General features: G+C 48.1%; 2 protein-coding genes across 10 annotated transcripts in view; one reads left to right on the top strand and one right to left on the bottom strand.

Annotated features, from left to right (window-relative positions):
• Positions 1-342: 342 nt before the first annotated feature.
• LOC128154831 (cholesterol 7-desaturase nvd-like) lies at positions 343-15,644 on the top strand. Its single transcript, XM_052815966.1, has 7 exons — positions 343-670; positions 5,802-5,990; positions 8,572-8,750; positions 10,232-10,357; positions 10,626-10,745; positions 12,580-12,756; positions 14,176-15,644. The coding sequence occupies exons 1-7, from the start codon at positions 343-345 to the stop codon at positions 14,335-14,337; spliced, it is 1,281 nt and encodes a 426-aa protein (XP_052671926.1). The 3' UTR covers positions 14,338-15,644.
• A 3,072-nt stretch (positions 15,645-18,716) lies between these two features.
• ZNF618 (zinc finger protein 618) overlaps positions 18,717-27,990 on the bottom strand; it is a 164,564-nt gene continuing 155,290 nt past the window's right edge. For 6 of the 9 annotated variants that reach the window (XM_052815644.1, XM_052815646.1, XM_052815640.1 and 3 more), the window contains one exon: positions 18,717-27,663. In XM_052815644.1, coding sequence (XP_052671604.1) covers positions 26,099-27,663 — 1,565 coding nt within the window. In that variant the 3' untranslated portion in view covers positions 18,717-26,098. The remainder of the gene's footprint in view (positions 27,664-27,990) is intronic. The other 3 variants (XM_052815643.1, XM_052815645.1, XM_052815649.1) reach the window with 1 other exon arrangement.

The raw sequence follows: 27,990 nt of genomic DNA, 5'->3' as shown, positions 1-27,990 counted from the left end.
AGCAGGCTGCAGTTGGACGCCCCCCCCCGCCCCCGTAATTTTCCTCCCTTTCCCCAGACGAAGCAACCCCCCCCCCACGCCCCAGCCTCTCCTCGTCCCCCGACCCCCTCCTGTGCCGGGTCGCAGCCCCCCCGGGGCCGAGCAGCGGGGCTCCGCCCGCGCTCCCACCGCCGCAGCGCGGGAGGCAGCCGGGGATGCCCGGGGAGTCCCCGGGGTGGGGGAGTCCCGTCCCCCTCCGTGTCCCGTCCCCCTCCGTGATGTCCCGTCCCCCCCCCCCCGAGCACCTCCCCGGGCGGCGCCGGGCGCGCTATAAGGGGCGGCGGCGGCGGGGCCGGGCGCGCTATGGGGAGCGGGTGGTGCGGCGCGGCGGGGCCGGGGCGCGGGGCGCTGCTCTTCCCCCTCCCTCTCCCTCTCCTCCTCCTCCTCCTCCTCCTCCTCCTCCTCCTCGTCCTGCTGCTGCTGGGCTGCTCCCGGCCGCTGGCGCTGCGGCGCGGCCCCGGGCAGGTGGGCTACCTGCCGGCCCCCGGGCTGAGCCGCAGGCAGGCTGCTCGCCGCGCCCGCCGCGCCCGCCGCCCCGGCGCCCTGCCGCCGGCCTTCCCCAACGGGTGGTACCGCCTGCTCGACTCCGCGCAGCTGCCCCGCGGCGCCGTCCGCAGCCTCGCCCTGCTCGGTGAGTGAGCGCCAGCCGCCGCAGCCCCGGCGGGCGCGCCCGACCCCCCGCCCGGGCAACGGGGGCGACGAGGCTCGGGATCCCGGCCGGCGGTGCGGGGCTTCCCCGCTGGGGAATCGGGCACCGCCGCCCGGGCATCCCCGCTGCGGAAACGGGCACCCCCGCCCCGGTTACCGGGGCGTCCCCGCGGGGGAATCGGGCATCCCTGCCCGGGCACGCTGCCGCGGCTCCGGGGCGTCCCCGCCTGGGTGCCTCTGCGGGGCACTGAAGCATCCAGGCCAGCGCCCGTGCTGGGGCACTGGCTCATCCCAGCCGGCATCCCCGTCGGGTCTCCAGGACATCCCCGCACCGACATCCCCGCCGGGGCACCGGGGCATCCCTGCCCGGGCGTTCCTGCTGGGGCGCAGGGACGTCCCTGCCCAGCCCCCCCCCCCCCCCCCCCCCCCGAGGCACTGGGACATCCTCACACGGATATCCTCACCAGGGCACCGGTCCGTCCTCACTGGGCATCCTGCTGGGGCACTGGGGCATCCCAGCCAGCACCCGTGGTGAGGCACTGCAGTGTGCCCGCCCGGGCTCCTTGCCAGTGTGCAGGGCACCCCTGCCTGGGGGCTCTGCTGTGGCACTGCGACAACTCTGCCCCCAGCACCCCTTTCAGAGCACACCAGCCAGCACCCACATAAGGGCACCAAGGGTGTCACAGCCTGGGCTTTTGCATGGGCATTGAGAAGGGCACTGGGGACATCATGGCACAGGCTCGGTGAGAGTGTGCAGGGGTCTCCTGTCTGGGCTCCTTGCTGGGACACTGGAGCATCTCGCTGCCTGGGCTCTCCTCCCAGGCATTGCTGCCTGCATGTCCCCATGTCCTGGGGACATTGGAATGGGGCCTCACAGCCACATCCAGAGGGGTGGTCTGCTTGTCCAGGGTCCCTTTGCCTTGAAGATGGTTTTGGACTTGTGCTGGTGCCTTCCTCATCAGAAGGGATGTTTCTGCATTGAAATCCCTCAGATTCAGTGGTGAAAGTGTGGGGGTTTTTCTGTTTTCAAGAGCCACTCTCTTCCTTGAAGTTGTTTGGGTTTGGGGTTTTTTTTGTATAATGGGACCTATGTAATTCAATATACACATCCTAGAGAGCCTCCACCAGCCTGTCTGTTATGACTCCGTTGGTTGTCTGCCTGAAGCCTGGTTCCTGGCACCCAGTCCTCAGGGTCTGGCTGAAACATGCAGGTAAAATCACTTCTAGTGGCAGAGTGACAGTAGTGTACCGGTGCCAGGAAAATTATCAGTGAATAAGGCAGCTAAACAACCTGTAGCCTCCAGGTTTGTGGGTATATCTAGTTTATTTTGGAGCCTCTGAGCATAGCCTGGAAATGCAGCCCTGCTGGAGAGGCAGTGAGCCAGAGGAGATGAAAGAACAAAAATCGCTTGGCTCAGTCCCTGCAAGACTCATCCTTTGGGAGGAGACACCTTCCAAAACATGGCACTGAGCGTGCAGGAAAGCCTCATTCTCTCCTGAGATTGTGGAAGTGGAGTGAGAGCTGCTCTGATCTGCGGGGCACTGCGCAGCACTGCTGGCTGGGTGCTTGCTGCAGGGAAGGTGCTCAGACCCCCGTGAGGCTCCTGCACAGGAGAGGACCCCAGAGCGGGTCCTCTGAGCTGCTCTCTCCCAGACTCTGCATTCCCAGCCAGGCACCCAGAACTGCACGGTGGCCTTGGGCCTCTTCATGTCCCATGTGCTATTCTTGCTACAATTGCTGTTTGTTTTCCATAAAAGAAATAGGCTAATTTAATAGGAAAACATCATTATGTGGCTAATAATGCTTTAATACTCACCTGCAACAGAGATTTTCAGTATATCTTAGGCCAGGATACTGTCCTCCCATGTGGAGTGACATCAGATTTGATGCACAAGCCAGAGCAAAGATCAGCTTCTTCTCTGGCTCTGCTGGCTCCAGAGTGCAAAGCCTGGAGGCAAAAGCAGCACTCACTCAGGAGTCCTGGGTGAGGTTTTTGGGCAGCCCAGCAAGGGTCTGGCCATGGGCACTGCTTCAGATCTTCAAGGCAGAAGAGCTCCAGGTGGCCTGTATGAAGGAAAGTTCTAGAGGTGGGACCTCCTTGGAGTAAAACTGTCTTAGAACAGTGGTGGGCAAAGCACCAGGCTTCAGGGCTGCTCCTTGGCACACGTGGCTGGGACACCCCGGGCTCCAAGTGCTCTGGTCTGACCCATCCAATGCTACTCCTGTGTTTCCATGCTTCTGCTCCTGGTGAACCTCCCACAACAGGCAGAAAACCTTTCCCTGCCTTCCCCCTTTCACCCTGAACCTCAGGTCAGGTAGAGAGGCGGGTTAGAGATAGAAGAAAATGCTGATGCTTCAGAATGAATCCCTGTTACCTGGGACAGGGGGAAGGATCTGCATCTCCGTGCCTCCATTCCCCTGTGCCTGCTGCCAGCAGATGTGTGGGAGTCTTCCAGAAAGACTGCAGGGACAACAGAGCCAGGTGTCCTGGGTAAGGAGGGATCTCCAGGCACTGAGTACAACTCATTTCTGCCAGATATCTTAAATAATCCTTCCTAGGCTCGAAGGCTGGGAAAGTTTGCAGGGTTTCCTTTTCTTTGCCCAGACCACAAAACCTCAATCAAGGAAAGTGGTTGTGCATGGGATAGCTCACACTCTGTCACTTGTCATCAGTGTGGCTGTCTGGAAACATACAGAGAGACCTTGGCTCCCAAAGTTTAGTATGGCCTTATTGCTCACTAGTTGAGCTTTAAGTTACAGCAACTGCTGTAATGATCAGATTTCACAAGCTGATGAAATCGCAATATATGTATGCATAACCTGAAGCACAGTATGGAAGAGAGGACCTGGCCTTTAACTCAGTAGCCACATCTGCTTGAACAGCCCCCAAGTGCTTCTAAGCTCCCAGACCAGCTGTGTCCCCTTCCAACCAGGACATGACTTGAGAGGACACTGGAGTAGGTCTAGCTTTGCTTTCAGGCCAGATCACCGATGAGCAGCCTGTCTCCTCTGAGCCGCTGGCGGGGATGTGGACGCTGGCAGGTCTGCAGTGCTGCTGCACCCTCGGAGCAGCTCTGTGCTGGGCCAGGAAAGCACCTGGCACCTATCCAGTCCCTCCAGGAAGGGCGTTTATTTAGATAATACTGTGACATGCCATCCAGCCGTGGTTGCCTTGCACAACTGGGTGGAGTACTGCCATGACCAGATCTATGGCTATAGCCCAGGTACTGGCTGTCTCTTCATTTTAATAGTTCCTTGCTCAGCTAACGCGGTGCTACCTGGGTGTTGTCCCAAAAGCTGGGTTCTTTCACCCGGTGTGCAGTAAGCCAATCAACACATCGAGTTGAGATATTTGTCTTTATTGCTATACTGCAGTATAGGGTGCCAGGTCTCCAAATCCCTGCGCATCTTTAGAAAGAAAGGTTGAGGTTTTTATACAATTTTGTTACAAGGAAACACATACAACAAAAATTGTGATAAGCTACACAAACTTATATAATGAAAAGATCTTTTGAGCATGTCATGCTCTTGTCCAGTTCATTATACTGAGGTGGTTTCACATTTACATACTCATTATGCACAAGTGGGTGTTGATTTTAGTGCTAAAATTAAGCAAGGTAAGGCAATGACAGGGTCTTTACTTGATTCTCATCCAGCGTTGACTAATCTGCCATTATCTATTCCTAATGAATATGTTCTCAGTTATACATGCTGCACATATTTTAACTCTACTTAAGTTTACATGATGACCTTGCGGCATGTCTAAGGTAATGCATTTCTTCATACCAATTTTTTCAAAATTTGTTAAGTTTTGCTGACTTTGCAAGTTAATTCTGCAAGTTATTATAACACTGTGGGTGCGGAGGAAGAGAGTGATCCCAGAACCGATCAGGGACAGATCCTAGCAGGGCAAACCTCACATTGTGTCACCGAGCACAAGGAATAAGGCCCAGCAAGGGAGAAAAGCAAGTCTGAGTGCCGGGGCAATATGGCCCCAGCCACTCCAGCACTGACTCTCCATTCCCCATGTGGTGCAGACCAGAGTCAGGGGCTTCCCTTCGCTTCACCAGAAAAGTCCCTTTTGCCGAGGAGGTGTCAGTGCTCTGGCTCGCAGCACCCGGCCGTCCCTGCCTGAGGAAGGGATTTGCTGCTGAGCTGTCGTGTGGACAGCTCTTGGAGTTCAAGAGCAAACAGAGGAAGGGCTTCTCCTTCCAGCTACCATTACCAGAGATTCCTGAAACGTACGAGCCTGTGCGCTCTCCTCTACACCTCTCAGGCTAAATGGATGGGAAGGGAGTTCTCTTTAAATGCAGCTATTGCTCTTCTCTGTGTATCTTTCCCTTAGCAGGGGAAGCATCCTAAATCTTTAAACATTTTTGTGAACACACCTTTTATCCTGCAGCTGAAACAGGCTCCGAGAGCTCAAAAACCAGGGCTGAGGGTCAGAGCCATGAGGATTTGGAGATGATCAGGAGAAATTACGCTCCCCCTGCCTGGAGCAAAACAATACCCTTCAGCAGGGACGTTTCTGTGCCACAGCAGCCCTTTGGGCCATCAGGCAGCTGCCCGGCTCTGCAAGGTGCCAACACGCTGCATGCGAAACACGGGGTGCGACGGGTCGGCTCGCTGCTCTGGGATGTCTTTTAAACCTTGGCAGCGAGCTGACGGCCACCACACCCTGAGCATTTGCTACAGCAGCTGCCATCCCAATTTTGCATGGCCCTTTTTGCAGTCAGCAAATGCCTCCTGCCCGCAGCCTGTCTGGGAGGGAGCTGCTGCCTGTCAGGGCTCTCCTGCCTGCAGTCCTGGGCAGCAGCACCGGTCCCGGCTCTGGCAGTTGCCTGGTGCCATCTCGTGGTTAAATAACTTCTCCGGAACAGCCCTGTTTCTGTCCTGCCACTGATCTTCCACCAGAAAGGAAAGAAAACCTCCAGTATTAATTTTTAGCAGGATATTTCTGCATGTCTTTGCACAGGCAGATGCCTGCAACGTTGGGTAAAAGGCGCACTCGCTGCTGCCTGTTCAGAAGAGGCCGAGCAATGTGTGTCTTACCTGACCCCCCCCTCATCTGGGGATGTTGTTTTTACACCTTCATAACCTCATATTTCTGCAGGAGAACAGCTCGCCGCGTTTCGCACCCAGGATGGCCAAGCCTACGTGGTTGACGCTTACTGCCCTCACCTCGGGGCTAACCTTGCCGCCGGCGGGCGCGTCATGGGCAATTGCATCGAATGCCCATTTCACGGCTGGCAGTTTCAAGGAGAAGACGGAAAATGCATCAGCATCCCATATGCTGAAAAAGGTGAACATCCCCCAAATCGGCAGAAAGCATCCGCAGAAATGGCAGTGCCCTATGTGTCCTCATTAAAAGCTACTTCATTAAGGAAAAGTGGTCTTCGTAATAACTCACCCTCTATCCTGCTCCCCTAGTTCATGCAGCACTCTAATTTTCCTCCTGGGTTGTCCATGTTGGGGCATAATGTTCCAGTGCCCTTTCCTATGTTAGATGGTAACCAGGACTTTAGTTAAATAACCACCTTTCTCAATTTTGATAGTCCTACAACTCCTGCATTCAACAAGCAGGGTATAAAAGAAGATTTTTAACTCCGAGTCATCCATTGCACAGCCCGGATGGATCCTGAGGAGATATTGTGTTTTAGAAATTATTCTGTAGTCTGCAGTGACAGTTTATACCATGTCAGTACTTAAATCTGTCACATTAGCATGACAGAATAGTCTCTCAATAGCATTTTTTTCTGCTTTTAAGGCTTGAAGGGAACTTTTGGTTGGAATCCAGGAAAGTTCATTGCATACTTTTTAGATATGGTTTGCATTGACTTATCTTACTTAAATCTTAGTTAAATATCTTACTTAAATCGTAGTTAAATATCTTACTTAAAGTTCACATGTAACACTTACTTGATCTGGCTGCACTGATTAGTTTAAATCACCAATTCTAGATGTGGCTGAAACCAGCAGACAGACTTACCTTGAATTTTGCTTTGGCTTGTGCTTCTTAGTTATTTTCCTGCAAAGTTCAACTTTCTCTGATTGGGATTGATTGGAATAGCAACGAAAACGATTAGCAGCAAAAGTCATTCTTTCTACTAAACAGACTATTTTTCCCAAAGTGAGAGAGACATTCCATCTATATCGGATAAGATAAACAATTTCTAGATCTCACCAAAAAGCATTTCTTTTTTTGTGTGTGTGTTATTTTGAGAAAAAAAGATTAATACTCTATTTTTTTTTCCCATATGTACTCAGTCAGGAGCTGCATTCAAATGAAAATTTGGTTCCAAGTAATGAGCAATGGTGTGTTTCATCACAAAATGAGAATGAATATTCTGGACATACACAAACACTTGCCAAGATGCATTGTTTCATCTGAAATGGCTGTATTCAGAGCCATTGTGATCTGTAGTTATTAAAAGAACAAAACTGCAGACAGCTGCCCTGCTCCCATACAGCCCAAATGGGTCAGGTTCATTTCAACAGATTTAAAAGCCATCTGGGCTCATGCAGGTCACTTTGGCGGAGAGGGATTTTAGAGAGCTCGGATGGGCAGCTTGTCCAGCACCGGGCTTGCAGGGGACCGACAGCCAAGCAGAGCCACAGAGCCTGACGTGGGGCTAGATGAAGCTGGTGAAGGGTCTAGAGCACAAGTCTTATGAGGAGCAGCTGAGGCAACTGGGGTTGTTTAGCCTGGAGAAAAGGAGGCTGAGGGGAGACCTTATCGCTCTCTACAACTACCTGAAAGGAGGTTGTAGTGAGGTGGGGGTCAGTCTCTTCTCCCAAGTAACAAGCGATAGGACAAGAGGAAATGGCCTCAAGTTGCACCAGGGGAGGTTTAGATTGGATATGAGGAAAAATTCCTTCACTGAAAGGGTTACCAAGCATTGGAACAGACTGCCCAGGGAAGTGGTTGAGTCACCATCCCTGGAGGTATTTAAAAGACGTGTAAATGTGCTGCTTAGGGCCATGGTTTAGTGGTAGACTTAGCAATGTTGGGTTAATGGTTGGACTTGATGATCTTAAAGGTCTTTTCCAGCCTAAATGATTCCATGATTTTATGTCTGCATGGCGGGTAGATGAAGCCCTCTTTAAAATTGAGAGAGATGCATCCCACCCAAAGCACCAGATTTTTTCAATCAGAAATCACAGTGATGGTCTCCTCCTGCCCCCTCTGATCTTCATTGACTAAAAGAGAAACATAATTTCTCTTATTATTTCACCTCCCACGTGACTGTACAAGGCTGAATAATAAGGAAGCGCTATCCTCTGTGCTTGTTTGCAAATGAGAAAAAAAAAGTAATAGAGGCAAAAGCCTTCCAATCCAGTAGAAGCTACTTTTTCTGACAACTGGGTAAATACGAATGCCAAAATTCATTCCACTGGAAAGAGTGCAGATATATTCTTAAAGTAACACATGATACTGCAGTATTGTAACAGAGAATGACTTGAACTCGAGAGGTGGAGGTGGCTTTTACTCTCTGCACATCTGTAACTAAAAGCATCTCCTTTTAGATCATTGAAACTTGAGGAGGGTCCAGTGATGCAGCAGGCATTTACTTATTTCAACAGTTTTAAGATCAGCAAAAGAGGCTGCAGAGCAGCCAGCCATGTTTCTTCCTTAAAAAACTTACGCGAAACACCCAACTGAAATAAAACTGATTTAAGCAAAGTCTCTTTTGTGAACTTCAGAAGCTGCTGTCCTTCTTCAGCAGCCTGAAAGCTGGAAAAGTGTCACCAGAGAGTCTGTGCCACATGAATATCTCCCATAGAGATGATCTCTGAGCTGTGGTTCAGGACGAGGTGACCCTTAGTGCCAGCATCAGCCTTGGAGATGCCGCTTTTAACCGATTCCTTTCTGTCCTCCACAGTGCCAGATTTTGCGAGGGTCCGGACCTGGCCGTCCTGCGAGGTGAATGGGATGCTGCTGGTCTGGTACCACTGCGAAGGGGTCAGTCCAACGTGGGCAGTGCCCGAGCAGCGCGAGATCACCACCAAAGAGTGGGTGTTCCGTGGGCAGACGGAGCACTTAGTTGATGCGCACATCCAGGTAGGGACCCCGCTCCCTCCGTGGGGCGCGTTCACGCCTGGCTCCTCTCCTATAGTCCAGTTCAGGGACATCTCCTCCCAGTTAACTCATTCAGGGATATCTCCTCGCAATTAACCAGGCCCTGCCTGTGCTCAGTGGCATCGCTGCTGCTGGCAGACCTCAGACCTAGGAATACATCCCTGCGTCGTATACCGAGAATATGGCATATGTTCCCCAAACATGGATCATGAGCTTCTCAAGTAGAGAACAGATGTTCTGGGTACTTAAAAGGAATCTGTTAATTTGCTTTGACTTATAACTGATGTAATTTAAAAAAAGATTCTCTAAGAATTGCGGCACTTAGCGTCAGGAGGCTTTTCAACTCATCAATCACTGAAATGGAAACATGCAGTTATTTTGCTGTTAATCTTCATAATCACCATCATACGCTGACAAATGTGCCACAGAGAACAAAATGGCTGTTGCCTCAGTCGCATCTCAGTGGAAATGAGTCCGGAAAATGGGAACCGTTTTGTGGCACTAAACAGAAGGGACCACGGCCGTGGTCCTTGGAGGGAGCAGGCGCAGGTGGAGGCTCCTCTGGGAGAGCAGTGGGAGGCAGCAGCAGTTTTGAAACTGGGCAATCCCTGGAGGTCCTTGGGAGATTTTTATATGCTTGCTGCTGAGCAGAACACTTCTGTTTGTAAAAATCAGTGACAAAAATGACCCTTAATCTAGAGTGCACGTCTCTCCAAAGGCAGTGCCTGCCTGCTGACTAAATCATGACTAAGGTGAGCGGGTTAGAAAGGAATGGAGAATTATCAGAAGAAATGAAGAACGTGCATGAGACATAGGAGATACAGCTCTGGGAGTGTGCAGAGGAGATGTGAGAAGCAGGGAGAATTTGGGAGATTGATGGAATAGTAATATTTATTTCATGTCTGCTTTGCAGTGCAAGCCACTGTACACAGGTCTATACCGGGGCCAGTCTGTGCTACTTGCCAAGCTGGTGTATTTGAGTAATAAAGCCATTAAAATTTCTCAAAAAGTGACGTATTGTGGGCAGGCTGGTGGGGTTTAAAGGTTTAAAAGCATGTGAAAACTAGTCTAGGAGCACAAACATAAAAGTGCTTTATTCGTTACGATTACAGGGCCAAAGGAAGGACTGACTTGGAGTCCCAGCTTGTGCAGCTGCAGAATTTAACATGCATAGACTCCTTTGAGCTTAAAATGAACTGTGAATTTTCTGAGCTTCATGTTTAAATTATTCTTATACACTAGTTCAGAACTGGTCCCAGGTCAAGTCTGTGCTGAGACCCCTTCCTCCACGCACTCAATTGCCTCTTGCTGTGTCATGTACCTGCGAGCATCTCTGCTGTGCTCGGAGTGACGTGCTGGGCTGTACTGCAGCCACGCTGGTGCTATTGCAACATTGCTGTTAAGTACAGGCAGCTCACAGCCAAGTCAGCTCTCACCAATGGCAAATTGTTCCCCAATGGCAGGAAATCCCCGAGAACGCGGCTGACACGGCTCACCTGGCGTTTCTCCATGGACCAGCTATTCTGGGTGGATCTGATCTGAGATACACAAGGTCCAAGCTGTGGGATTTCATGAAGCACATCTGGAAGGTAAGACCCTACCGCCCCTCTTAGCCATGAGGAGGCTGAAGTCTTTCAAACCCTTTCTGCCTCAAAGCATCAGTCCCACCTCATCCCCTCTGCTGCCTCCCCCCATCTTCAGGTCCAGTCTCTTTTCTGTGTCTCTGAGGGTTTTGGCTGCACTCCCTCATCTGTGCTCATCTGTAGATGTTCTTCACAGCCAGCTCTTGTCACCATCTCACCCTCAGCCTGCACTCCCCACCTCTCAGACTGAGCTAATCCTTCTCCATCCCTCCAGGCGGAGTGGCGGCCAGAGCCAGAGCCCAATGAGCATTGCTCCCAGCTGCTGGTTCAACACACCGCAACCATCTTTGGGAAGCACATCTCCTTGATGGATTTGATGGTTTCAGCCAGGCAGGTATGTCCTGCGCTGGTGACCACCAGCACCCCGAGCTGAAGGGCTTTGTCACCTGAAAGGCTAAATGAGTCCTTGCCTATCCTGCCCAGTGTAGCCTTTCCTACCAAGTACATCAGACACACGGGCCAAAACTACACATTGGCATTGGGGCTGCTCCACAGCTGGGCAGCACAGAGGAAAGGGAGGGTTCCTAAGGGCTGCTGTCCCCACAAAACAGATCAAAAAAAAATAAATACCTAGTAGCTGAGCAAACACTGGGGACAATCCCAAGGGACCTTCACACAGCTTTGTCACAGCGCTTTACAATACAGAAGTGTGAACCATTTCAGTCCATGGCAAACGTGCCTGGGAAAGGTGTAGGGAGCACTCAATATACAGTAAGAAACACTTTGAGGATGTTGATCTGCGTGATCCAAAGACCTAAGAGGTTTTCAGACAACTTTCTGGAAAGCACAAAGATTTGTCAGTTTACCAACATTTACGCTAAAGAATTAAATTCATACTAATGTCAAGAGATCCTTCTGCAATTGAAAGTTTGCTCATTTTCTTATTTTCTTCCTCTCCTGTGTTTTTTGTTTTTTTTTTGTTTTGGAAACATGTTTATTAACCATACTTCTTTTTCCCCTCTCCACTTCCAAAAAATCAGGCACAGTGTGTCTTGTAGCCCGAGATCAGCCCTGAATGAGATAATAAAGTAGTTGACACAAATTGATAAAGAATTAAAGGAAAATAGAAATAGTGCCATTAAACATGAATCAATGGGAACTAGATGTTCTCACTTTCATTTTTGCTTGTGGCTTTTGGGTTTTTTTTTTGATGAAATGCTAAGCTTGCCTTATAGAACTAGTAACTTTGTTCTAGTACATTTTTTAAGGCATTTGACCTATTCCCATATTACAGATTCAGAACAATAGCAAAACAAGTCATGATACAAAACTTTGATAAGGGATAACTCTTGGTGCAATTAGGGAATTATCACAAAATGGATGTTGATTGTATCATCTCTGTTCAATTCTTAGATAAGTGCTATTTAGCACTGATATCAATCAACAGGAGAAAAAAGACATTAAAATAACCTTTCAAAGAGTTTGTACCCAACCAAACATTAAAGGAGTAGTAAATAAAGTAGCCAAAACCCCCAGCAATATCTGCACTGCTTCAAAGAACCACACATATGAACATGCATCTGTGTGTCTGGATGTACGTCAAAGAGCAGAGAACAAGTACTTCATGTCATGCAAGCTAAAAGGCTGAACCTGATTTCAGCTAAAACGTAATGTGACTGTTGTAGCTGCAAAGGAGAAAGCCAGAGCAGGAGTAGGGATGTTGTATTACCTCCATATTGTATTGCATTCACTGCTACTGAGATCTGGAGCCCAGGACTAGTGTCAACAGTCCAATAAGGCTGTTCATGACCTGAAGGTAATTCAGTGACGAACAACAAGACCAAGTGAAAATTTGGAAGTGTTTCCTAAAAGATTAGATTTTAAACTTTTTGGGACCAGTAGAGCACTGTAAACCCCCATGAATTCCCATGGGCCCACAGCAAAGCCATTCAGCCCTGACACATCTGTGAATGTCCCATGGAAATACAGGCTGCATGGCTCTGCAGGATTTCCCCTGCCCGCAGAGCATTAACAGTAGGCAAGCGGTCTGTGACTCTCGGCTCTGAGGTGTAGCTTGACTTTTTGCCTATTATCTGATGAAAAGACAAAGGGGGGACTTGAGCATGGTCTAGGAGACATCTCAAGCAGGTCTCAAGCTGTGGGAGCTGCTGTACCAGAGGGCTGGTCCATTGGGGACTTCTCCCTGAGGGTGCTCCGTTGCTCTGCAGGTGGGGCCAGGGCTGGTTTTCCTCATCTTTGAACATGCTTTCCTGGGCCGTGGGATCATCCTGCAGACGGTGACCCCCCTGGAGCCTCTCCTGCAGAATGTTGTTCACAAAATCTATTACCAGAAGAACATGCCGGCCATAATCCCCAAGTTCATCCTGAGAGCAGAGTGCATACAGGTAAGGCCCCTGAAGAAGAGCAGCCAAAGGTGGTCCCCTGGAGCTTGGAGGCTAGGAGGTGTGAGAAGGAAGAGCAGCTGCCCACATGGGCTCAGATATATGTGGGAGCAAAGCACTCATGGGCAAGATCCTTTCAGTGCTTGGTATGATCTTTCACTTTTAGTAGCCCAAAGAACTAAACTGGAGGTTTAGTAAAGAGGGTCCCTGCAGTGGGCCATTTGTTGAGGGTGGCAGAGAGGAGCTATCCCTCTCCGGCGGATGGGGAATAGGGGCACAAGGATGAGGCAACCTCCCCCAAGCTGCAAGAAGTCTTTGAGGGAACTAATAACTGCATCTGGATTTCCAGCATCCCAGGCTGGTGCTTTAAGGTCATCCTGTCTCCTTTGGTGAGAACTGAGCCAAGAAATCCTCCTGCTGTTAAATTATGAGATTGAGCAACTCCCAACAGAGGTTTTCCAGGTCCTTACCACAGAGATTCATGGAAGTGGCGAAAGGTCCCTCTGGAGGTCTCCAGTTCAATATCCCAGTTGGGACAAGACTATTGTCAAATTCAGGTCAAGCATTGCCTTGAAGGTCTCCTCCTTTGGAGAACGCCCCCATCTCTCCAGGTCCTTGGGTGGCCCATTCCATTATTGCTCTACCCACGTTGTTAATTTTTAATTTTAATGTCCATTTTGAACTTCTCAACCTGTAATCTGTGGTTGTTACTCCTTGTTATACCAGCTGGCACTACCAACAGAAAGCTGACTCCATCACCCCTGTAACTCCCTTCAAGCAGTCAGAAGAGTTCATCTCATTCCCTTCTGTCAGGGGTTAAAGTTTGGAAACTGTTTGGTCTGACCAGAGAGTTTCACTGGCACTACAGCAAAAATTCCCAGAAGATTATTTTTAGATGCCAAAAACCTACCCCAAATCAAACTTGGCTGTGCTAGCTCCTATTGTATAAAAGGTGGCTTAATACTGTGCATTCTTACTAATGTGAATGAGCAGCACTCATTTCTGCAGAGACCTCTTCGCAGAGGAAAACTCCATAAATCTTACTGCATGTGTGTGTGTGTGTGTGCGAGCAGAGTTTAAGATGCAGATGCTTAATTTATAAAGGCCTGGTTGGCTGGAGCTACCCAAAGAATCAAAAATCTCAGGTGGAGCAGCTCCTACCTAGACAACATCCATTTCTTTTCCAGTACCTCCTACGACAGAGGCAGTCTAAGCTGAAAGCTTCTTATTCGGGATCTACGATGGGCTAAACGTCTGCTAACTGCAGACAGAGCTGTAGCGTTACAAGTTACAAATAGCACGAGCAGTCCCACGCCAGCCATTTGGGAGAAACGCTAAAAAAGAAACCTACTGTGCAGGTAGATCACACAAAACTCCTGGTTCAGCTTCCCCACCTGAATGAGAGCATCCTTCTCCCCCCAGTTTGAGCGTGATATAACCATCTGGAATAACAAACAGTATCTGCCCAAGCCGCTGCTGGTCAGAGAGGACTCCAGCATCCAAAAGCACCGGCGCTGGTACGCCCAGTTCTACAGCGAGAAGAGCACGAGGCTCCTGGCACAGAAGGAGGGCCTGGACTGGTAAGGACCTTGCTGCCCGCTGCAAAAGGTGGCCAGAGGCTCTTGGGTGGCTCCTGCCACCCTGGCTGGTGGGCAGCGGTGCTGGGCAGGCATGATCAATATAACAAATATTGGCACTGGCACAGGGAGCAGAGCCTGAGCCCTGGCGATCCTCCCTCTTTTACCTTCTGTGTTTGGGGCATCAAAGCCCAAAGGGTGTAACATGCTTCCTCTTGTACCTGTGCTGCAACGTATGAGCTGAGCGTGAACTTCAGATTGCTAGAACTGTCTTTGAAGTGCCCTTGTCTCTTGCTGCTGCTATTGTTTTGAGTAGTTATATGAAAAGCTTTTCATGTGGTCCTTTATTGCCTGAAGTGTCTTTTCCCAGCCAGGCCTGCTGTTGCTTCTGCACTATCACCTTGGCTGGGGCAGGCTTCAGCTCTCCAGGGGAGCCTTGGCAGATGCCTGCATGGCATCAGGGGTGTGATTGCCAAGCCCACAGACATATGCCGTCTTCCTTCTCTCTGGCAGCAGGCAGGGCAGCATGGGTTTTAGCTGCCCACCATGTCCTTACCATACCTGTGGGCTTCCTGGAGCCTACTGAGCTCTTGCATGAGTCAATTCCTTATGGAGCTATTGCACCTAGTTGGGAAGAAGAGGGACTATCCTGATGACCAAATCATTTAGACTGACAACTACTCTGCAGGTCAGGGATGTAAATAAGATTCTGCTTTGGTAGTCCCTGGATCCCAGCAATACCTTGTGTACATGGTTGGCTGTAAAAATTTGTCTCATGGCAAGACCATAGGTATCACTTACTGTCACTGTGATCAGAAACGAAGCTAACACAAGACCAGGCTGCAAATCTGATGAAAACTGGACTAGATTCTCCTGTGCTTTGTGCCTACATACTCTGTATTAAAGGGCTAAATTCTGCCTTGCTGCATACCCTAGAGAAACCTGTAATCTCCATGGGCATAGCCTGACATGTATAGTTAGCAGGACTCTGGCAGTTACTCCATGCCAAGAGCCAGCAAGCGCAAATACTCAAATCCAGCTTTCCAAGGAGGCTGGTAGTTGCCGTTCTCATGCGCTGTGTGCTTGCCTGTGCCTTGTGAATTCTGCACTTTGCTGAGGCTTCTGGTTCCTCCTTCACCATCAACCCAGAGCAGGACCAGGAGCAGGAACACGCCATTACAGTCCTCTGCCAGCGCAGAGTCCATTGCCCACCCTGGCAGCATCCCAGATAACTGTGTGCAAGCTGTGCCTTCACCGTTCACATCTGGCTATTCCACTGTCAATATGTCACTATTAAATTTTTTTAAAAACTGATCTCATGTTCACCATTTGTTGTTCTTCACTGTTTCGTGGGGTGTTTTTGCATGGGAGAAGTGATTCTGCAGCTCGCCCGCGCTGTCCTGCTTCAGGAGCCACAGGTAATCTCCAGCAAGGAACTTAAGGAGACAGCAGGAGATTGGACAAGGAGCATTGCCCAACTCAACAGCCGGAGCCTCTCAAGGACCTGAGAGCGCTAGTATGTCCTAGTGGCCCTGATCAGCCTCACCTGGGGCATTCATCCACTCCCTGCCCATGGCCCAGGAGCCCCATTTCAGCTCAGCTCTGGACCTTCAGTCCCTGCCCTGAGCTATGCTGTAGGAAGTCTTTGGCTGTCGCAGACATACCCATGCCTGGTTGACCTGACTTCTGACCACAGACTGACTTCCCAGCTTGACCTCCACCCTGTTTCATGACCGTGGATCTGCCCACCAATTGCTGGGCTGTGTCTGACCCTGGCTACCGTTACCAGATCCCAACCCTGAGCTGCAGATTGACTTCCCAGCTTGACCTCAGACCTGCCTCATCACCATGAGCTTGCCTGATGATCTACTCTTGGTTGAGCCTGGCCATGAGCTCTGGTCCTGCCCTGCCCATGCCGCTCAGGGGCGGTGGGACCCCCCTCGGCTCCCAGCACCCCATTCCTTAGGGAGCAGCCGCCCTCACCGTGATGGGTGATGGAGAAGCAGCAAGAAGCAGAAATTGCAACTATAGACAGGACAGAGATGTTATATTACATGATGTGGGTCAAGATGTACTGTTCACCCACATGTTCATGGGGGCACATGGCTGCCACACACAGACGCAAAAGTACTAAATTGTCTTGCAACACACCTGGGCTGTTGATCTCCGCTCCTCACTGTGTTCCCACATACAGGATCTCAGGATGAACGAAACTCCAAGGAAGGCAAATTGTTGAAGAACACATTAGAGATGGTGAGTTACATTAGCTTTGCTAGATTCATCAGTCCTTCTGACGTTAGAGGAAACTATGGGTTACCTCCAGCAGAGCCTGAATTCTGAGCTACCATTTCCTTTATTGTGAAGGCTAAAGTACTTATGTCCTGTTAAGGCAGAAATTAGAGAATTGGGAAGTAAAACAGGATTAGCTTAAGCCTCTTATGTTTCCATTTCCAATCTTATTTATCCTTTTAAATGTGTCTAGCAAAAAGGACAATTTAGTTCCAGAAGACACTAGCATGCCAAGGAGCACTGTCCTCCAGTCTTCTATGCCTTTTGGCTGTACATTATCCACTTTACATATTTAGATTTTCAAACAAATCCTAACTCCTATCTGGTTAGGATGTGAGGGCACCTAATCTTATTGTTTACTGAAATCACTTTTACATCAAATCTACTGCAAAGCTACAGCCATTCATACTATTATATTCTGGTAGTTTTATTTATTATTGTGGCTTATCTTCACACTTGACCACTAGCCACAGGAGTTTATCCAATTGCCAGGCCTATTGTCATTCCATGTCTTTGGGTTTTTTCCCCAACTAACAAATTCACTATAAATTTCCTAATTCTCAAGCAAAGTTGGGGGGTTTTTTGCTTGCTTTTTGGGGGGATGGGTGGTGGGTGCAAGGCTAGAAACCCCCAAAAGAATCAAAACAGGTCAAAGAAAAGGATACATGAAGGATGACAGACAACGTACCTTGGATTTTCCAGCAGTAGGCCCGGTCTCCTTCTCCTTTGAGACCTGGTCTATATACTTATTCCACTTGGGGCAATTCCCCAGTTGTTTCTGGTTCATTTGGAGGTAGGTCTTGGAGCTCCGAACAGCATCAGGAAGGCTGCGTTTCTGCATGCAGAACTGCCAGTGATCCCCATTCACCAGTGCATCCTTGTGACCCTGTGAGACACTTTGATGCAAGTCAAGACTGACATAGCCTCTAAACAAAGATTTCTGTGCCCTTTCATATTTTGGCTATCATTATAAATAGCTGTCACAGGCCTTGTCTTGTGGAATGGGCCTGCTCAACGCCTGCTCAATGCCCACATGCCTCTTTTCTCCTGGGGTGAAAGCAAGTTTGCAGGCGGATCTGCTGATACCAGTGAAAATCTCAGACCATGATGGGCAGAAACATGGCACGTGTGAGTCAAGACTATCTCGCCCAGTATCAGCTTGCACTGCTTTAGCAGCATAAAAGCGAGCTGAGCTGAACCTGTCCTGGTGGTGTGAATACAAACGCTGCATTACGACACACCAGACCACCCCTCCGGCAGGCCAAGCAGCCTTGGTTCACTTTCTGCTACATATAAATGTCTCACCGGTGAGAGGAGCAGGTTCACCGCACTGGCAACCAAGCATGAGACAGAAGATGCTCTGGAAAATGCCTTAGGCAGCTTTTGATGCACAAGGGATGCAGGGAGAGGCCCACTGCAGAGTTTTACGGCTGATGAGGTCCATCAAAGGGACTGCTGCTGAGATTTAGGTCACTTTAATGGATGTTTTCACTCTTCAGAACACGACACTCAGCACTGGGCGATGTCCCGTTCATGTGCTTGAAAAATAGAAAACCTCAGACACTTCTTTTTTTCCTAAAGGTTGTTTTATTGTAAAACCATAAATACAACACTGACATGAAAATCCTCAAGCAACGGATGCTTTCTTACAGTTACAGTTTGTCTTCTGCCTTGGCATCAACTCTGAAAAGAATGTTGCAGAAACATGTCTCTAAGATATCTCCAAATAACTAAGCTCTGGCCTGGAGCGCTCAGCTTGTTTGGAAGCTAAGTGGAACTATTCCTCCTCTCTTGTGGAATATTTCCATTCAGACAGCAACAGACTTGTAAAAACAGCAACATTTAAACACCTTGATTTTTTTTCTTTAATAATCCTTTTCATTTGACGTCAGTCTAAGTTTCAAACAGCACTGAATTTATTTAGCTGTAAAAAAACAAAACAAAACAAAACAAAATCCTAAAAAGAAAAAAAATCAGAAGAACTTGAGTTGGCCTCAAGCGTTCATATATCACAATGAAAATCAGCAACTCAACCCCGTGCAATATTGCTCTCTATTGAGTCATTCGATCCACACCAACAATACATGAGACTTCAAACAGGTTTTGTTTTGTTTATTAACACAGCAAGTGTGACATTAGATAACCTTTTAAATACAGTACATGGTACAGTGCGGGGCCAGTTGCCCGCACTTTTCCCCATTATGAAGACAAAGCCAGCGGTGGCGGTTTATAAAAATATTGTGTTGCTACAAAAGTATAAATTAATGCTACCGGTATTAAGAAATATTAAACACATAAAACTTATAAGGATTAAGAAAAATATTCATTAATACCTGTAGAAAACTCTGGCCTAAAAAAGATATTTTTTGTATATTTTTTGTATATTTTTTTGTATTTTTTAAGATGACATGAGATTCTTGCACTCGCAGGTAGAGACACACGCAGGTGCATCTGTGGTATTGCCTAGAACATCTGCATCTACAGAAAGGAAGGAAATGCACACAAGTTACTGAGGGGAGGGAGGGTGAGGAGGGAAAGGAGAACATTAATTGTTTGCTTGATGAAACAACAAGAATTCAGCTCCCAACAGGAGGTTTCGAAAAACGAACATACGAACGAGGAACAGCTTCTCTTTTCAGACTGGCTGCAAACAAGGATTTCCTGATGGTTTGGTTTGTCGGCATGACACTTCCTAGCTACGGCGTGGACCAGAATCCTCACGGTCTGGACGATGTGTGCTCCTCCTGGACTTAGAGCCTTGGCTAGTCACCTGTCACAAATGTTTCAGTCCATCCGTTATCAGTTTTCCTTTTAAATAATTAAAAATAATAATATTATAGTCCCAATAAGTTTAAAGGGACCATGGAAAACAGCTCCTAATACTGTTGCTCCTTCCAGAATACATGCCTCCATCCTTGAGTGGAAAGGTCCTTCTCCATAGATAGCAAGGAAAAAAAAAAAAAAAAAAAAAAAATCCCTCCTCCCACCCCCCAGCCCACTGGAAAAAAAACCCCAAACCATCCTATTCACACGCATTGCAGAGACCGCCCCAAGAATCCCTAGAAGTCTGAAAACAAGCATTCAAGGCTGATGAGGCTGGGAGTGTCTTTTTAAGGAACTTTGGTTGTAAAAAGCGAGGATTTGACATGCCTGTACTCATCAACTCCACTGTAAAATATTCCTATCGTTAAGGCTGCGCTGCTCACCTGGGTATCAAGACATGCTGACCACTGTCAATGATGCTAGAACGATGGAAAGGAAGAAAATCCTTCCAGTCAGGGTTGATGTTGTGCATCAATGAGCCATTTACGTGACTCATTTCAGAAGCTATTCTAAAAAATTCAAACTCGGCTGCCTACAGATCATTAAACCCTAAAGGGCCTACTGGATACACCGTTGTCTAATGTGAGCGAAACTCTTCTGTCAAGTTATAAAACAAAGGACTCTAACAGGAGTAGTAAAAAACCCAACTAACCAGCCAAACAAAAACCAAAATTAAACAGAAATCCCCCAAACATTCAATATATAAAATTAAATTTCAGGGCAATACACTCTCATTGGTTTACCATTTCTGGCCTAGCATAAGCAAACTGTCCCACAGTTACTAATGAGGCATTCAGCTTGGAGCTGTGCTTGGGTTTACCTCTCTGTATTTTATTGTTTTTTTCAGTGACATTTCCAGAAGCCCCAGGAAGATTGATAACCCGTGGCACGGGGACAGGCCCCATGCACTGTAAAAAGGGAGTTCTTATTGCTACAGAGCGACATCTTCAGGAATATCTGACACAGGAGCCTGTGTCTCAGCCGATGCTTCTGGGCATTCCCAACAGATCCCACGGTTTCAAGATCATGGTGTAGCACCGCAAATGCACAGCAGAAGCAGCAAAACATTTAATACTCTCCCCCATCCTGATTCTTTCACCTTGGCAGTATAAGGGTTGACAAGACATTTGCTCAACTGGTGTTTTCTCCTCTGCCCCTCAGCTACCTCCCTCCTTTATGAAACCTGGTTAATGTATATACTGGAGTGCTGGGAAAGGTTTGGTGCCAGTGGTGACTGGGACGCTGTGGAGGAAGATGCTCCGTGAACCCTCCTGGACCTATCGGGCAGAACTGGCATTTCCCACCTCTATACCCAGTTTCTTTTCTCTCGGCAAGGTCCAAAGCAGCCTTGTGCCTTATGGAGAGTGCTCCATGTAGCTGTACAGCCTCGTTTTAAATGATAGGGCTCAAAAAACATTCCCGTAACAGACTCCTCCCAGATGAACAGATTTTTCCTCCCTGAAAAGGTTTCCCAGAATATGCCTTTAGAGTCTTTTTGTTCATTTCCATCCCATTACTCCTAATTATTCCATAGGGAACAACTTGTCCCTTCCTGCACGTCCTCCCTCTGAATGCTCACAGGAGCTCCTCTCCACCTCCTTTAGTCAGAGGGATGCAATTAGAGATCCAAGTCTTTCCTCAGTACAAAGCAGCACTCCCAGCCTCTGAATAACTTTTTGGCTGCTCTTTTACTGTCTTTTGATTTATCAGTAAGTTGGTGCTGTCTAGAAATGCACACAGCATTCTCCAAGTAGCACAATGCCTCAGTCACCCTGCTCCTGTGCAACACTATGTCCTGGCTTGCCTACTGTGGGATCCAGAAAGTGGAAACGGTCCCTCAGACTGGGTAAGGCTGAGCAGACTCATCCACCAATATAAACATGTGGTAATTTCTTCTCTCACTAAACCTTCCATGTTATTGCAAGCAGTTGGAGAAAAACAAACCAACCAACCTGAGACATCTCACTGAATACTGTATTAACTCAGATACCACCATTTAGAGCTCAAGCAATTTTCAGAAGTGTCTCCCTTCTATTTTCAGTCATTCCCGAGCTTTGAGAGGATCTATCTGCCGCAACTTCATTTACAAAATTCACATAAGGGTCATGACTCCCTGAGCTGCTTCTGGACGTATTCTCTGATCAGCAGGGGAGAACACCCAGCAAGCGCAGTTAAACCAGTGCAGGTGGTTCATGGGGATGCTTAAACCAATTTATCTCAAAGTTAAACTGGTTTAACCAGCAATTAACAAACTGAATTAGACAAAACCTGAGCCCACAGTCAGCTTTCACAGAAAGTTTTCCAGATTGCACTAGTTCATATACAACCAAATCAGTTTTCTTAAAACAAACATATAGCTTTGACAAAAAGGAAAGTTTACTTCCATCTGAAACCGACCCAGGTGCAAGACACCGAGCCCATCTTGCAAGCCAGAACACAACTGTTGTCTACTGCTAGAGACATGGGGAGAAGAGACAGACACAGGAGACAGATCTGGGCTCCATGTTCTCCACTGACCCTCTGGCTGCTGTGCTCACACAGAAACAACTGTTCTGAAGAGCTCTGCCTTTGTATCCCACTTTCTCAGTTTTCTAGTAACAAGGATCTTCAGACAGGACTTCAGACAGTAACATGAACTTCGAACAGTTCATCTTCTGTTGGTGCTTGCTCCCCACCTGAAGATCATAACCCTTCCCAAAGCAAACTGTGAAGTCAGAAGTCTGCCAGGTCAGGCACCATGTTAAGCAGCAGAAACGAATGCCTGGAGGACACATACACCATTTTTGTATTCCAACACATTCCTCAAGTGCGAGTAAAGGAAACAAACAAACAGAAGGCAAATTCCCAACATGACCTACCAGAGGATGAGCCCAATTCTGAGGACTTCTCCTCCCAGCTGAATGGGAGCAGAACCTCATGACAGCTCTGGCCAAACTATTAGATCCTCTCCTCTCCTGTCTCCCACCACAGGAGGTGCTGCTCCATACCACTGAGCCAATCATTGAATAGAATCATAGAATAGTTTGGGTTCGAGTAACCTGGCAAATTAAGAGCTTCCAAAATTCAGGCCTTGGTAAAGTATCTTTGCTCCCTAGAATGCAAATCCAAGCCTTGAAGAGGAAGGAGAAACAGGAGCAAAAGCTTGGCATTTAGGGTAAATACGTGTGCTCCAGATGTGCTTCTCTCCTTTTAATGAAGCATAAGTGTATCAGACAGAAGTCAGCCTGTGAGCAGACACAGCATGAATAGCTCCTCTGAGCTGAACACCCTGTAACCACGTTTAAAACTCATGAAAAGATGTGGCTTCTTCCACTGACTTGCTGGAGAAGGGGGCTGGCCAACCAGCTCCTCTTCTCACCGACTTTCCAGATTGTTCCATTTTAGGGCTTTTGGTTTTATCTCGCTTTTTCAGCTGCTAAGTTGAGTTTTTAAGTCTTTGGGAGAATCTCACCTACCAGACATTGCTGCGTGTTTGCTTAAGTACCATCATTAGTGCAACTGTAACCAGAGTTGCCTTGAAGGGGACAGTTACTCGGATGGGGGAGAGGGCCAGTCAATCCCTCTCTTTGGTTGTGACAGTAAGAAAGCTCCAGATCGGATGCCAAAACCACACTGTAAAAAGGAGAATGGGAGATGGGCTGGGAGTTAAGGGTGGCTGTGGCCTTTGTTTGCATGCCCTGGCTATGCAGCCATGGTCCAGCTCACTGCTGTGCGCAGCCTGGCATCAAATGGTTGCACACATGACTGCAATTTTACCTCATTCTCAGCTCCAGGGCTTTAAACCTGTGCTAACTCTGCTTTGTCCACTTCTTCACCCTTAATGCCTTGCAGACAGATAACACAATGAGCCCAAGTTGGCAAATCCCACAGAAGTTATCAGCCTGTCCCTTAGCAACAGAGTGTTGGGGTTTGGAACTTTCTTTTCAAAGGAATGCAAGGGTTTTACACATTCGCCAAGCATTCAGGGTCTCAGGCGAACCAAGCAAAAAGGTGTAACGTGCCACAGGAGAAAGAACTACAAATCCTGTCCCCAGTTCTGCCCATCAGCTGAGCTGCACAGTACACACTTTGCAGCCTCAAAAGCAAATCTTGCTTTGGATTCATCCTCCAGCCAAGTCTTCTTGCTGCAGGATACTTTGTGCTTTACAGTGGGAACAGCAGCACAGCACAAACGCTTTGTAATTAGCACGCATCTCAGTTGGGTTTTTTGTTTATAGTTTCAGACTTAGTTATTGTTTGTTACAGGTTTCTCCTGCACTGCAAATGCAAACAGATGTGTTACTATAGGCCCAAATGGGGGCTGGGCAGGCAGGACTTGTACAGGAGAAAATAAAACCAGCAAGAAGAAAAGTTGGCCCTACAGCCAACACCTCCATTTGCAAAAGCCACTGCCAGAGAAACAAGATGTTCAAGTGCCTCTGCCTTGGCAGCTCATCTTCAGGTGCTGCTACTCCTGCAGTTGTCAGTGGGGTTGCAGACTGTGTCTTTTAAGATATCCATATGCAAAACTTACATTTAGGAGACAACTAGTTTTGCCCTGATGCCAGTAACAGCGCCGACAGGTCAACACAAATGCTAGACTCAAGCTAATACTAGGTCCTGTTTCCAGGCTGAAAAGGGCAAGACAGCTGGGTGCAAAGAGCTATTCTCAGTGACCTTGACCTAGGGAAAGTCTCTAGCATGCAAACTGTCCCCCTGTCTGAGCCCCATGGCACTGAAGCTGTCAGTTAGTGCCTGTCAGGTTCAAAGCATCTGCACGCAAAGCCTGAGAGATTGGGTTTGCCATTTCTCCTATCTTGGGACTTGCAACTTCTATTACAACCAGAGATGGGCAGGTGGGATCTTGGTTTAACATCTGTTCATTCAACAGCAGCACTTCAAAGAGAGCCTCCAGTCTCACCACTGCATTGTCAGCAACCAGAAAACACTCCTGCACTGTTGAAGGGCTTCAGCCTCCAGCCTGCCTGCTCGGAGCTGAGCAAGTCCATCCTCCTGAACCTCCAATGCTGCTCTGCTGCCACTGTGACCACAGCTCTAGAGCACATGACTGGAAGCAGGAGAGACTACTTCAAAAATAAGAATTTGCTTCAATTTGCCTCTGGGATACAAGTCCCAGTGATGAAAAATTAACAGTTTGGCACCAGCAGTTGGGAACTGTCCAAGAGGCACCAAACCTGACAGCCTGCAGAGATCCCGTCCAGCAGCCCATGAACTGTGCCTACGGGCACTGGACACAGCAGAACACTGGCCTTGGTGGACAGCAGAGTGACTGAGATGTTTTTGCATTATGATGATCTCTAATTGCATTTGGGGTGAGCCAGTAAGTGTGAACGTTTAAGGGCCCATGGCCTTCCTAGCCAGAACAATTCAGCAACGTAACAAGTAGTGTAATGCACTGTAGGTATTAAAAAGACATTCGTGCTACTAGAGGAAACTATTCCAAATAAAATGGGAAGATATTCTTTGCACTCAATCAGGAGCACTTACATTCAGAAGGATCTTTGAGCCCATGCACTTCTCTAAGCTTCCTTCAAACCCCAGTTTGACAAAACTGATGATCTTTGTTCCCCTGAAAAATCATACACCTTGGTTTGTCCTTGGCCTTGTGAAGGTTATTTTGTGTGTGTGTACTGAGAAACTTTTTTACAAACAGTTTAGGTACAAGGGTTCTCAATGGCAGCTGGCAGACCCCAGCAAGCTTGCTGGTGGCCCACAGACATCTGTGCTGACACCACTTGCTTGCTTTTCCTGGTTTCTAGGTTCTCCATATAAGCGACTGCTGTGGTTCCCATAAGGATATTATTTAATCGCAGATAGGCTACTCTAGAACAAGTTTGAGAAACCCTGATGTACAAAATTCACAGAGAAGCTAATTAACACTGGGAATTCAGAAAAGAAGTTATGCTGTAAAAATATAAACCCAAGAAACGTAACAATTACAGACATTTTCTGCCATGAACCATTTCTCTTAGTTTTAAATCAAACTTAGAATCATTAGCTAACATGTTAAACTCAAAACTGGGAGTGGAGACAGAAGAATAACTTCTGGTTTTTGGAAAAAATGTATATGAAAAGGTTAAAAATAAAATAAAAAACCCCTTAAAGTCTCCCTTCCTGATTTCTAAAGATACTGGTGTTCATAAAACACAGCTGCCCTGATAACATGCACCGTATGTCAAGAAGGCTGCAGACAAATGCCCTCAAGGTGTACAGTTATTCAAAGGAGCAAAGTCCAGTGCAGAACTGGTCTGTTCAATGTAGTCTGATTATCCATGGCAAGATGGCCCAGGGGACAAGAGGAGAGGTGGGGTGGAGGAGAAACAAAAGAAACTTCAAGTCACTTTAGATCTCAGCTGCCTGAAGACTTTAGAACATCAGCCTCCCATTCGTCTGCCCACTTGAAAACATTAGAAAGTCTGTCAAGTCCACACACTATCTATGGAAAGGAGCACGTTCCTGGCAGAGGGCTGTCTCTCTCACGTGCTCAGCTTTCCTTTCAAACTTAATTTTATATATATTTATATTTTTATATATATATAAAAAAGCACTTGGTTTCCAGGGGCATTCATAATGAGGTCCACAGTGTTTAGAACTTAAAATTCTTTTTCTTTGTTTGGAACAGTGTTTTAAAGTTTTGTTTTAATTAAAAGACAGTCTTAAAGCATGTTGGACTTCAAAAACATGAGTTTGTTCATGTCTTCTGGACTGAGTAGCCGTCTCCTTTTGATTAAGAGAGCCTGCTCACACATATTTACACATTCGCTTCTGGCACCAACAGCAGGCACTGCTAAGAGCCAAAAGGCTAGCTTGGCTAGTTTTGTATGCTTTTGGGTAACACATGACCAGTACTGAAACAGGTCAGGGGTGGCCTGGAAGAGAGGTTCTTGCAAATAATCATAGACTTCATTTTTCCCGAACCAATCTTCTTCCTGAGCTGCTGTGGCTTCCCCTGCTGCCCGAGGCTTCTTGGTTGAAGGTTCAAATTCTGTTTCTTCTGCCCAGGACTCTTTCACCTCATTGATCAACTCACAGACCTTGCCAATGATCTCTTCATGCTGGTACGGTGGCACAGGCCGTAGCTTCTGCTGAGGGTCTAAGATCATGGCTACCTTGTGTGCCGAATGAACTTTGAAGTTCTCCTTCAGCGCCTCCAAGAAGAGGTGGCAGAGCTTGCTGACTACGCCAGCATCATTAGCTTTGGAAGTGAACAGTTTCTCCAGTTTGACATAGGTGGGCAGTACCAGCTGCAAGGTGGGCCGGCTCTCGTTGCTCAACTCAATCACCGCCTGTTTCACAGGAGCCAAAATGGCTGCCAGGTTGCTGAGCAGGTGTTTGTTCAGGTTTTGGATGAGGTTCATCTTCTTTGCCCTGCTGTAGAACTCGCAGATCTGCTCATAGCGCTCATGGACAAGCAGGAGGGAGTCAGTGACCGAGTTCCAGCAGGGTGGGGGAGAGGTCTCTTCCAGGGAGCCAAAGGTCTCCTTCGAGAGGCCTGTGGATCCTGCCAGATCTTCACAGACATTCAGGAGCTCGATCACTTCGTGCATATTGCGAGCCTGTAGTGTTCGCTTGTTCAGCACACTCTGCACTACTGAGTTCAAGGCACAGGCTGAACAACGCAAGCACATACCTGCCTTGGAGAATGCAGAGGAATTGACTTTGCAGTCTGTGACGTACACCGTCCTGATCTCTGACATCACAAACTCCGAGAGCACATTCTGTACCCAGTGGTGGATAAAATCACCGTTATCTCGAATGTCTACGCCCTTAATTCCCAGGACGTAACTCTTGATGTGATTGCCTTCCACCTGATAAGCTGTCAGGATGTAGCAAGAATCGGGGCCGATGCTCTGCGAGTGGCAAGTGACACCGATGCCAAGGCATGCGTTGCTGCCCAGGGCGCAGGTGACTTTCACCTTCACTTGGTTGTACATCCGAGGCAAATGCTTCAGAGCCAGTGTGTTGAAATTGCCAAGGATTTCGGTGACAGAGAAGGCACCATAGCGAGCGCCACTATCCACCAGGGTCTGTGCTAGCTTGATGAATTCCTTCCCGCTCACCACGCTCAGAGCCCCAAGGTCAGTGCACATCACCCTCAGGAGCCTCTCAGCAATGTTCTGCCGCTCCTTCTCTGGGATCGCGCTGTTCCCTACTGAACCGCTCGCGGGTGCTGCAGTGAAATACAAGGAAGGAAAGAAAGCACCACATGAGCATTGCTCCTCTGCAATAGGAGAGAGGAAGAAGTCACAAAACAGTTCTTGGAGACACCCAAAGAGGTGGAACACACCCAGATGATGGAAGAGACATCTCCAACCCTGGATTTCCTCCCCCAAGGGTTTCTGGACAGAGGAACCTCCAGGGACAGGCCATGCTCCTGTTTAGAGCAGCAAGGAGCTTATCTGCATGTTTTCCCTGGTGTGGGGACTCAGACAGAGTACACACTACTCACAGTCCAGTGCCTTAACCAATGGCATCTCTGTGGTGTTCATCGAGGAACTGCCTATATAGAAGTTATAATCGTGTGCCATTCACTATCCATGTCTATGGG

The sequence above is a fragment of the Harpia harpyja genome, chromosome 19 (genome assembly GCF_026419915.1).
Source record: "Harpia harpyja isolate bHarHar1 chromosome 19, bHarHar1 primary haplotype, whole genome shotgun sequence".
Classification (NCBI taxonomy): Eukaryota; Metazoa; Chordata; class Aves; order Accipitriformes; family Accipitridae; genus Harpia; species Harpia harpyja.
The sequence above is the reverse complement of the archived record's forward strand: the minus strand, read 5'-3'. Positions and strand labels throughout refer to the sequence as shown.